The sequence below is a fragment of the Cetorhinus maximus genome, chromosome 1 (genome assembly GCF_964194155.1).
Source record: "Cetorhinus maximus chromosome 1, sCetMax3.hap1.1, whole genome shotgun sequence".
Lineage (NCBI taxonomy): Eukaryota > Metazoa > Chordata > Chondrichthyes > Lamniformes > Cetorhinidae > Cetorhinus > Cetorhinus maximus.
This window is the reverse complement of record NC_135879.1, coordinates 133,992,272-134,004,630: the sequence shown is the minus strand read 5'-3', so window position 1 is coordinate 134,004,630 and position 12,359 is coordinate 133,992,272. Positions and strand designations below refer to the sequence as shown.

The window sequence follows — 12,359 nt, the reverse complement described above, 5'->3', positions numbered from 1 at the left end:
TTCACACTTCTCCACATTGAACTTCATCTGCCACAGTTTTGCCCACACAGTTAGACTTTCTATCTCCTTTTATAACTTCTCCTTCAATCTGCACAGTTTATTGTGCTTTCTAATTTAAAACTACCTACACGCTTGGAGATAAGACGTTTTATCCCTTCATCCAAATCATTAATATATATGGTGAAATACTGAGGCCCCAGAACAGATCCTTGGAGAACATCACTTGCCACATCTGACCAATCAAAGAATGAACCATTTATCCATATTCTCTGTCTCCAAACAGTTACCAACATTTGTCACAAGGTTACCGCTAATCCCAATTGCTTCCACATCATGCCAGTCTGAAAAGTTTATAATTACCCCAACTCTTTGCATTCTATTTGCTACCGCTCTATCTTTGAAGACAGTTTCTCTTTATTGCAATGCACCTAAAGTAGCACCTAATCACCTACCTTTTGAAAATCTATATATGCAAACCACATTTTCTTTATTGACACACTTAGTGATTCCCTCAACAAATGAATTGAATTAGTCAGGTACACCTGCCCTTTACAAATCCATGCTGATTGTCTATGATTAATTAACAATTTTCAAAGTGTTCACTGAATTCATCCTGAATTTTGAACTTCAAAAGTTGCTCACAACCAGGGCTTATAGTTTCCCTTCCAACCTTCTTGCTTGGAATGTAATGTTGCCACCCTTCTTTTTTGGCTGAATTCCTGCTTCTGAAGACTTTTTTGAAAATGATGGTTAGTGGCTCTGCTATCACCCCACCCAAGTACCATGTATTTTTCCCACTAGTGGCTCTTCCACATTCTCCTAATATGCTCCTATAGTTCTACTTGGAATTTCCTCTTTTAGAGCCTATGTAAGATACACATTAAATATTGCTACCACTCCCTAACTTTTATTTCTAACCCTTTATGCTAACTGCCAATCTTCTTTCATACACTCACCTTGTTCTTGTAATTTCCCTTTGCATCTTTCTATACATTTATTTAATTTTACACATCTTTCTTCTATATTATCCTCCTTTTTTCACAGGTTTTTTTAAAAAACTTTTTTGTTCACTCAAACCTCTTCTACTTACCCATGGAATCCCCGATTTTGACATGCTGCCTTTACACCTAGTCAGAATGTGTTTAACTGGTACCTTATCAATCTCTTGTGCAAATATTTCCAATTGCTGGTTCACTGTTTGATCTGGACACTCCAACCAATTAATCTGGGTTAGACTCTTTTCATGCCATTGAAATGAGCTAATTTCCACTCTAACACCTTTACCTTTAACTCCCTTTTTATACAAAATCGATTTTGAACATGAATCCAAATGAGTTTATTGTCACTACTTTCAGGTCATTTACTATCCTGCTTCATTACTCAGAAACATGATTCAAACTGCATCCTTCGTGTTCAATGAGCAACATACACTTAATTGATTCATTCTAAGAATCCCTTTCCAGCTTGGCCACATATCTTCTGGTACTTTAGAATACTTTAGAATAATTAAAATGTGATGAGGCAATTGCTCTCTGTAGTGTCTGTAAGCCAGGAATGAGTTTGGACAGCGTAAGTCCTACTAGGCATGCATTCACTGCACTAAACTGTCCCTAATATGGCACTAACTGACACTAAATTGATAATCTTTCTCAGAGACAATGCAGGTTGGCTTCCATAGGAAATGGAAAAGTGTCACACTCTTGCAACATGAGATGATATTGTATGCTTGGGGTGCAGGCACATTGTTTGAACAGAACAGAAGGGGCTTTACTCTGCGACCAACCATGTTAGACTTATTGTGAAAATTCTTGATGCTAACACTGAGTTCCCTAAATGGAAAGTGTTTTATCAGTGGCGTACCTCATCTTGAGGATTATAAAAAGTCACACAAAAAGAACCAAAACATCATTTTTTTTCTATTGCTGCAATTCTGTACATATAACCAGTCACTTGGAAGATAATGTGTTCCTGAGTCCAAACCTTCTTAATTTACTTACAGCAATGATTTTCAATTGAATTGCATTTTTAATTTGGTTTGTGTCTCATTCTGGCTCTGCATATAAATTCTGCAGTGCTTGCTATGCAAATGAAAGGTAGAGAATGTTGTTTTGGGAGGATGGTGATACTCTTCTGAGGTTACAGTTAAAGACACAGTATTAGGTAATGACAAATTGTTTTCTTCTGTTTCTGTCACCATTTTGAAAACTGGCAAGCAAACCATGTTAAAATGATTTTTAAGATGATTCCAAGTGGTTGTAAGTTTAATATTACCTTATGAGATTGTGGCAATTTTATGAGGTTTTATTAGTCTCATCTGTATGCAAATCTAACCCCAGCCTCAGACCTTTTGTATCATATCTATTTCAGCTGATGAAAGAATGTCAGACATGCCTGCGCACTACCTTATGCATATTTATGAATCATCACATCAATGACAGCCAATCAGTGCTGTATGTTCCAAATGTTTAAAGCAGAATAACTGTAGCCAGGATACTCTATGCAAAACTATCTGAAGTGTTGTGCATTTGGCAAAAAAATTGGTCTTTTTTCAATCAGATACCACAGCTAAAGAAGAAAAATAATTAAATGTCCAAAAGGTTTATGGGAACATCTGTACTTTATTAAAAATGTGACAACGGTGAAATTGTTTTTTGTGGGTAGGAATCTTACTGACACTGAAATTTATTGTGTATTTTCTGTATACTTTGACATTATGTTGTACATTTAATGAGCCTCCAATCCTATATATAAAATTACCTAGTTATCCATGTCATTCTTTTCTGCCTCACTCTGCAAAATCATAGCCACATTTATTTATGTAGCAAAATTGACTGCACATCAAAATAATTAAGTTTATATGAAACACTTTGGGATGTCCTGAGGGATGTGATAAAATGTTATATAAATTCTTTCTTTCTAAAATTTTTCCCAAGCTCTTCCTTATGACGATGATGGGCTCTTGTAATAAAAGTCGGCCAAGTGTAACAATGTTAAAAGCTGCTTAAAAGAAAATTAAAACCTTGCAGTACTGTCATATAAGGCTGAAGACAAGAAAAACAAACCTATTGCTCAGGGCTTGAGGCTAAATTGAGGTTAAAAGGAACATTCTTGATAGTATTGATTGAGAGCTGCCAATATTAACGGCAGTATTGAAAATATTCAGTCATCTCCCTCAGCATAAAATAGGCAACGCCTGTGTATGGCCGAGCCTAAACTCTCATACCTTTTTGAACTAATTGCTGCAAATATTTTTGAGATGTTTTCTGAAACCAGTAAGTTTCAAATACAGTTAGAATTGCAAACAGGAAATGATGATATGACAAGATGGAGAAAAGATAAAGCTGGCTTGTTAAATTGAAGTGCTTTTGGACCAGAAGTAAAAGTGCAATGAGAATAACAACCACACTGCTCCCTAATGTATTTTGGCTACTTTCCTCCAGTTAGTCTATTTACATAACGTACAATGAAGTTTACATTCTTATTTTTGATAGCCATACATTGAAATATTTTTGTGTTTAGCTCAGTTACATGTAAGGAAATGTCTGCAGCTTTCACTTTCATCCACGTTTGAACACTTGAAAACAAATCAATGTTGAGTGGTGTAACAGTAATGATCAAAGGTCTCAATATGTTATGCTGTCTTATTCCTTTTTCATCTGCTGCAGATTCCTATCCCTTTCTGTTTTTAGTTCAAATTTCCAGCATCTGTAGGTTATTTTTATTTGTAAAGTTTACATTTGAGTTTCAGCAACTGAGAGATAAGCAGAGCTTTTCCAAGGTTGGCATTCCTCACAGTGACAAGTACAAACAGTACAAGCAAATAAAACTTTAGATACTTCCTCCTTTTGTCTTGTCCAGCTCCATTAACGGGCTCACTTATCTTCCAGATTCCAGCTGACAAAGGGTTTATATTCAAGATATTAACATGCCTTTTATCTTTCCAAATAAGGTCAAACCTGCTGTGTATTTGCAACATTTGTGGGCGTACCTACACCACATGGACTGCCACGGTTCAAGAAAGTGGTTCACCATCGCCTTCTCAAGGGCAATTAGAGTTGGGCAATAAATGCTGGCCTAGCCAGCGACACCCACATCGCATGAAAGAATTTTTTACAAATTCTCTTTAACTTTCTAGAAGTATGCTTGTGGGAATTGACTTAGGTCTGCAAGTTCACTTTCTTAATACAGCTGCAAGACTTGTGCACCAGGAGCTGGCCTTACTCTGACAAGAGGTCATCACTCAATCAGGAGCTAGTGTCACTTGATCAGAAACTGGTGTCACTCCACTAGGAGCCATAATAGCTCAATCTGGAGCTGGTGTCACTCCAACAGGAGCTGGTGTCACTCCAACAGGAGCTGGTGTCACTCCAACAGGAGCTGAGTCAACCCAACAGGAGCTGGTGTCACTTCAACAGGAGCTGAGTCAATCCAACAGGAACTGGTGTCACTCCAACAGGAGCTCAGTCAATCTAAAAGTAGCTGAGTCAATCCAACAGAAGCTGGTGTCACTCCAACAGGAGCTGGTGTCACTCCAACAGGAGCTGAATCAATCCAACAGGAGCTGGCGACATTCCACCAGGAGCTGAGTCAATCCAACAGGAGCTGGTGTCACTCCAACAGAACCTGGAGTCACTCGACCAGGAGCTGGTGTCACTCCAACAGGAGCTGAATCAATCCAACAGGAGCTGGCGTCATTCCAACAGGAGCTGAGTCAATCCAACAGGAGCTGGTGTCACTCCAACAGGACCTGGAGTCACTCGACCAGAAGCTAATGTCACTCCATCAGGACCTGGAGTCATTCCAAGAAAAGATGGTCTCACCCTCATGTGACCTAATGCAATATAAAGTTGGGTTATAGAATCATAGAATCATGTTTTTGCTTAGTAACACATCTATAATTTAAAGAGTTAATTTCCATCTTTCGATAAGCAGTTAGCAAAAATGTGACAGAAACTTTTCTTTACTGTGCATTATGAAAATTATCTAACCAATACAGCTGAAGGATGGCCCACCTGTACCCGGCACTACTTGTGTAATATATCACTTAAATAAAAACAGCTACTGCCTCCTGGCAATTTAAAGTTACTTTTTGCAACAAAAATAAGTTATCCAAAAATTTAATTAAGTGACTTTGAAATAGGAGGAGTGGACTGTATATGAGATTCTAAATGACATAATTCTAGTAAATATGGCAATCAGCAAAAGAATTGATATTTGCCGTGCCACAGCAGAGAAAGCAGTGTGGTGAGTTTTCCAGTACAATGCACAATATACTTGTCATAGAGCTCTGAAATGTTTACAAGCATCAATTTCTAATCGAAACTAAGTCCTGTGAGTGTTCCAAAATTAATTCTGACTAACGTGACAGCAATTGACGTTTGGAGTGTTGCAGCAGAGCTGTTATGTGTTTGTCCAGTTTCACTAGGAGGATGCAGGAATTATATTGGCAAAGCTTTTCAATTTGGGAAGGTTATATATAAATCTTTTCCATCAGTTGTGAAGTGCTACTGATGATCAGCCATAGTGCAACGAGGGGCTGGAAATTGTGAAAAACCCCTCAGACTATATGTTTGCCATGTGATGAACGTTGCAAATATTGACTGTAATTGTAAATGTAGTGAGTAACATCCAGTGTTGGATGAAATTGATGCACTTAATGTAATATACTTTCATAAGTTTTATGAACAAAGTACATTTTTTTGCACAGTATAATGTGTGTTTCTGCTCCACTACAGAGAGTCGCTTAATACTTGATGCCTTTGCACAGCAATGCAGTCGAGTCCTGACTCTCCTAAAGGACAATGGAAAACTTCTGGACACCAACCAACCTCAAATAATTTCTTGTGTGAAAAAAGAGAGTGGATGTTATGATGACCGCACAGGACAGTGTCAGCTTGTCAAAGGTGCCCAAATGCAGCCACGGTCATCAGACAATTCAGAGATGGAATTACAGAATGTGCAAAAGAGGCATCAGACCTCAGCCTTGCTTCGTGTGTTTACCGATTGTCTTCAAAGTTACCTACTTGCTGGGGGGCGGCCTTCACAGAGTACTGTGGGAATGAGTGAGTGCAGCCATGTGACAGAAATGGATCCACTTTCCATTTCTCCCACCCATACTTTGGGAGGGTGGACATCCCCAACAACATCAGAATCTCATGTCCATCCATCATCTACATTCCCTGAGGAGGAAGAAGAGGATGGCTACTGTCAGAGGTGCCAAGAGTTGGAACAGGAAGTGGTTGTACTCCAACAGGAAAATGAGGAGCTAAGGAAAACCTTGGATCGTATTCCAGGTGTGTGAAATCTGCCTTAATTATTCTAATACTGTTCTCTCATACTCTGAGTGCTAGTGGTTAATTTGTATTCATATTTACACTGATTATTTTAGAGTCAGAATGGAAATTTTGGCCTTGGGCAACTCTTGGGCACAATATTCTTGACCCTAGCTTTCATTCTCACATTTATTAAAATTGCAAAGCATTACATATAGAAACAATTCCTAGGATCTTCAGCATAAAATCCTTATTGTGAGGGAAAATTTCAGGACTGTGAGTGCAGCTATGATTACATACATTAATGCTTAGATATATGAACCCGCAGTGGTCAAGCACACTTTCTATCTATACGCTGTGACAGTAGTGACACTATTTTGTTGATCTTCGAAAGTGCAAGAAAAAAATAAGGGTGCGAATTATTGTTAGTTTATATGACTTACTATGGACTGGATTTCTCCTTCCCCTCTGTATCATCAAGCAATGTTACTGTAAATAATGGCAGAACATTGCATTTGCTGATTGAATTCAGACAAGGCCAGCCAGTGCATACATACTCAGCAGTTTTATGCAAAGAACTTTTTCTTTGCTGAGAGTTCAATGCTTTTGGAATTCACAGTGAGTGAGAGATTCTTATGGTTGCCATACTATGATTATTGAAGTAAAAGACCCATAAACCAACTTGCATGAGAACCCTGCTTTCCTTAATGCTGAATAGTGACTCATTCTATTAAGATGCATGCTATGATTGTGTTAGATGCTTATCTGAAATGATTTTCTTTCATGCAGTGCCCTGCCAGGCTGTTCTTGATTATTATAAGACTGTACTCCAGCATCACAATCAACTAGTTCAACCAGTCTCAGAGGAGCAGCCAACAGAGGTACTTTTTGATGGAAGGGGTCCTTCCTGAGAAGTTCTTTTTGTCTTTAGTGAGATACAGCTCACTTGACATCGGTGCCTAGCAGTGAGATTGCATCATTAGTATTTCCTTTCTGTTGATTTTAATTTCCTCTTCCCTCTGCATTACATTAAGCTAGTGTAAGCTTTGGGTCTTTTATTCTATATTTTGTATGGAAACTAAAATTGTGGTCATGAATATAATAATTACCAGATATACCTTTAATGACTAAGGAGATGTAGTATTTGACAGTAAGGGTTTGATTTCCTGAAGGTTGCAGAGCTGTATATGGTTTATTGTTTGGTGCAATATTTTGTACATTTGCATTAATTTATGTCATTTGTTTCACCCTGTTCTCAGCAGCAACTTAACCCAGCAGTAGTTATGAGAAACTGGTCAATCACACCCATACTGTTGGAACCAAAGCTAATTTTTTGATCTGGCACATTGACATAAATTCCATGTTAAATAGTTACAGGGTAGAACGGAAATGCTAACCTTAAACATTTTATCTTAAAGATACATCACATTCAACTGCATAGTTTAATGTTTGATTTATGGGTCTATACAAACATACAAAATTTATAGGCAGGAGAAGGCCAGCTGGTCCATATAGCCACCCCATACTTTGATGGCCGCAGTATCTGTAGTGTAAGGATCTGGAATTGAATGGATTAATGTGGGATTGGGCACAGTACTGCCCATGCTGTGGTGTAAAGGAACACATGACCCAAGTCTGGAGGGCAGTCTTAAACTGGACAGAGATGTGTGTAGAGGTAAGCATGGAGGCAGCTTCTAGCTTCAACCTTCTGCTGATATATGTACATACTTATGAGTAGTTAATAAACACTTACTGTTAAACTATTCAAGACCTAAAACCCCTTTGTGAGACCTACCAAACTACACACAACATCTTACAATATGGTGGCAGATATTGGAACAATCCAGAAGCTCACAGAAGCTGGAAAAGAAATATAAAACCTGCAAGATTGAGAAAGCAACATTCCCACCTGATGAGAAACACCTGAAGTGAAGGCACAGAGGAGATTGCCAGAAAACAACTCCAAAGCAGGATTGGAAGCAGAAGGCAGAAATAAAACTCCACACTGCAGCAGAAGACTCCACTGAATCCCATGGAAGTCCAACTTCAATACCCAAAGAGTGCAGAGGGAGAAGACTTAGCAGGGGTAAGCTAAAAAAAAACTTAAGTTCTTGGCCACAACGAGTTTAAAAAAAGCTTTTAAGTCAGCAGCAGTCAGAGTTGCCATTTTAAAACGCACCACAAACAGACCAAGTCCCAAGTTGGCACTTGACCACGTCGTGGCCTAGCTCGCTCCAATCGAAAAATATATAATTTTAAAAAATAATTGGCAGTTACAAAACTCAGCAAAAGCCACGAATCGACGGTTTCACAACCTGAAAGTACTTAGATACTGTGGGGAAAACTCAGTGGTTGATCCAGGGAGATACTGCTGAAAATTTTAAAACACAGAAATTGTGAACACTATTACTGCGGGACCCCACCAAAGCTGACAAGCATGGGAATCCTCATTGAGAAGAAACCTACTGCAGTGCCATTTTGGTTTCCCTGACAGCATTTAAAGCTATACACACTTGTAATTTTAAATGACTATGGATCAAAAATCTACCTCACCAGACCAGCTTACACTCATCCAAAGCGCAGGATAGTCACAAAATTGGGACATTGCAGAAAGAGATTCCTTAGATACATGATTGCTTCAGGTCTAGACAAAAGGACAGAAGATGAACAGGTTAACACACTGCTTTATTTGGTAGGTCCAATATCCAACCATATAATAGCTAAACAAGGAATCAATGAATCGTCAGCAAAATTTGGCTAAGTTTTAAGATCATTTAACACATTTTAATTTGAGCAGTAACAAGATCCTTGAAAGAGCAAAGTTTAACAAATGTATCCAACAACCAAGAAGCCAGGTGTACCTGTTGACTCCTTCATTAATAAGCTGTTCGGAATGACTGAATAATGTGACTACAGTTACCTGAAATCAGAGCTAATCAGGGACAGAACTGTAGTTGGACTGGCAAACGATCCACTCTCCATCATGCTTCAAGCTAAGGAAGGTTTCACCCTTGCAAAAGCCATTCAGATTGTCAGGCAATCCGATGTCTATTTACAGCACAGATCCATCTTTAGGGTGAAGGCAAGCTTTGGTACAGAGCAACCCCTAACGCCCAGCTTGTAAAACAGTAGAGGAACACTCCAGGCCAAGGGAAGCAAAACCCTAACCAACCACCAGATGACCAAGCCAGCGCTGTGAAGCCAAGCGACACCACGGGTGTGATCAATGTCCAGCTCTCTCAGCACAGTGTTTTAATTACAACCACATTGGACACTTTGGAAAGTTATGTGAAGCGAACACAACCAGACGCACACCTGATCCCAAGACAATTCATGAGCTGAGGTAGCGCACCAAGAAGAAACACAACCATGCTTCTTGGGTGAGGTCAAACATCATGGATTTTCATTCTAGAAGGCGAATGTCTCAATTAATGGTCATCTCACAAACTTTGAATTGGACACCAGGAGCCAGTGTTACGGTCCTCTGGGACAAGGAACCATGGCTGGTGACACAACAACTGATGCCACCCACAACACAGCACAGCTGTGTGGAGCAAGCAGCATCAAATTCCTGGTGAAAGGTATGCTGAAAGTGACACTCAGGTACAAAGGCAAGAATACGAGAGACCCTGTTCATCGTCCACAACCAAGAATATTCCCTTTTAAGCCGAAAAGCCTGTTTGAACCTCAATCTCCTACAGAAAATTGACAAGATCTACCAGCAAGGATCTGGTTCCAAATTCAGAAAGGAGTTCCTGAAACTCTTTACTGGATTGGGGATACGGAGGACTGCATACAGGATTACACTGAGGGAAGATGCTAATGCCGTGTGCCTGTTCACACCACGAGAAACTCCCCATCCACTCATGAAGCAAGCGTAGCAACAGCTGGACAAATGACAAAAGTGGGTGTCACCTCCCCGTCACTCAGCCCACTGAATGGTGTTCCAGGATGGCCTCAGTCCCAAAACCAAACAGGTCCATCCGTATCTGTGTCGACTTGCCACGGCTTTATTGAGCTGTGTCAAGAGAAGTCCACCCGGCAGCCTGACCAAACTCTCTAAAAGCACAGTGTTTTAAAAGCTCACTGCTAACAGCAGCTTTTGGCAGCTTCCACTAGATGGAAAGTCCAGATTTCTGACCACATTCATCACCGCCTTTGGCAGATTCTGCTTCAACCACTTACTGTTCAGGATTACCTCCGCTCCAGAAATCTTTCAAAGCATGATGTCGGCCATTTTGCAGGGCCTAGAGCTTTTCATTTGCCATGTGTATGATGTTTTGGTCCATGGCACAACAGTGGAAGGGCATGACAAAAGGCTCACAGTGGTCCTAGGATGCTTGCAGGAAGCAGGGTTGACACTGAATGAGAAATGCAAATTCTCCAAGGCCTCTATTTGGCTCTTCGGACACATCGTCAGTAACAAAGGCATCATGGCAGACCCAGAGAAAACAAAAGCTATCAGCGAGTTCCCAGCCCCATCCTCAATTCTGCACCTTCAGAGATTCCTGGGTATGTTGAACCAGTTGGCAGAATTTTTATCCAACCTGGCACAGGTCACAGAATCCCTGCAGTACCTTCTCAAGAAAGACTAATGCTGGGGCACACACCAAGAGCAAGCATTTGGTTGCATTAAAGCCATGCTGCTGTCAACCAACATCCTGGCCCGCTATGACCCATCGCTGCCCACCACCATAGCAGCTGATGCTTCACCCAAAGGCCACGGAGCAGTCTTACATCAGGAACAACTGGATAGGTGTCGCCAGCCAGTGTATTACACATCCAGAGGATTGTCGGACACAGTGACAAGTTACACCACCATCAGTCACGTGGGCGTGTGAGGTGTTTTCGGACTACATTATTGACCATTGAAGCAGAACATAAGCCACTGATCTCATTGCTAGATGAGAAGGAGCTGGCAAAGAATCTCCCCAGAATCCAGAGATTCCATCGATGCCTCATGGGATTCACAACAGAAAAAACAAACAACAGCGGACACACCTTCCAAGCCACAGTGGATCTTCCAATGAAACAAGGGGCCGTAACTTCCTCGGAGTGGCAATCAGCGCAGTTTGCCACTCCAATCCAACTTACATATGCCAAATTTTTTACCTGCCCATTACGCCCGACCTTCCGACTCAGGCTGGGCGAGACAGGCAGCATAGCTGTCCCCGAAACTCAGCATCGCAGTTCAGCTCCGTCAAACTGAAGAAGGACACGGCCCCTTTTTTACAGCACTAGCTGCCGTAAAGCAGGTAAGGTTAAAGGTCCCATTGAAATTGACAGGCCAGGGAGAAGGTAAGTGGATGGGATTTGGGGGTGTGGGGTGTTCAGAGGCTGGGTGGGGATGGGCGGAGGGGCTGGGGGGGTGGCCGGACATCGGGTGGGAGTGGAGTGCTCAGGCATTCGGTGACGGGCTGGAGGGTTCGGACATCGGGAGGGTGTGGGGGAACTTAGACATCCGGTGGGTGTGGGATGGATAGGACATTCAGGAGGTGTTGGAGGGTGGTTGGACAATCGGCAGGCGTGGGGGGGGTCGGACAATCAGGATTGTGGCAGGGTCGGACATTCAAGGGTGTGAGCGGGTGGGACATTTGCGGGTGTTGGGGGTCGGATATTCGGGGGTGTGGGGGCGGTCGGACATTCGGAGGTGTGAGGGTGTCGGGCATTTGGGGGTTGGGGGGATTGGACATTCGGAGTGTTGGGTGGGAGGATATTCGGGGTGGTGGGATGTTTGGAATTTCAGGGGGTTGGGGGTGTTGTAAATGCGGGGAGTTGGGAGGGTTGGACGTTGGGAGGGAGTGGGGAGTTTGGAATTTTGAGAGTCTTGGGGGGTCGGACATTGTTTGGGGGGAGGTATGGGTCCGTTTGGACCTCAGGGGTGGGGATTCCAATTAGGTCGGGGGTGAGAGTCGGGCCCATGGGGCAGGGGTGGTCGGGTGAGGAGTCTCATGTAGTTTGGCGGAGTCCCATAGGGGGTCGGGAGTGGGGAATACCTTGGGCTGGTGGTTAGTCAGGAGTGGGCGAGCCCCCTGAGGGGTCAGGAGTTTTGGGAGAGTACCCTGGGGAGGCATCGGTCTGGGTCTT

General features: G+C 41.8%; 1 protein-coding gene and 1 long non-coding RNA gene across 2 annotated transcripts in view; both read left to right on the top strand.

Moving 5' to 3' along the window:
* LOC144683762 (uncharacterized) overlaps positions 1–12,359 on the top strand; it is a 1,025,508-nt gene that overhangs the window by 641,270 nt on the left and 371,879 nt on the right. The window lies entirely within an intron of this gene.
* Positions 1–12,359, top strand: part of bend4 (BEN domain containing 4) — a 36,093-nt gene that overhangs the window by 5,571 nt on the left and 18,163 nt on the right. Inside the window, exons 2-3 of the mRNA XM_078554569.1 lie at positions 5,736–6,293; positions 7,062–7,153. Coding sequence (XP_078410695.1) covers positions 5,736–6,293; positions 7,062–7,153 — 650 coding nt within the window. The remainder of the gene's footprint in view (positions 1–5,735; positions 6,294–7,061; positions 7,154–12,359) is intronic.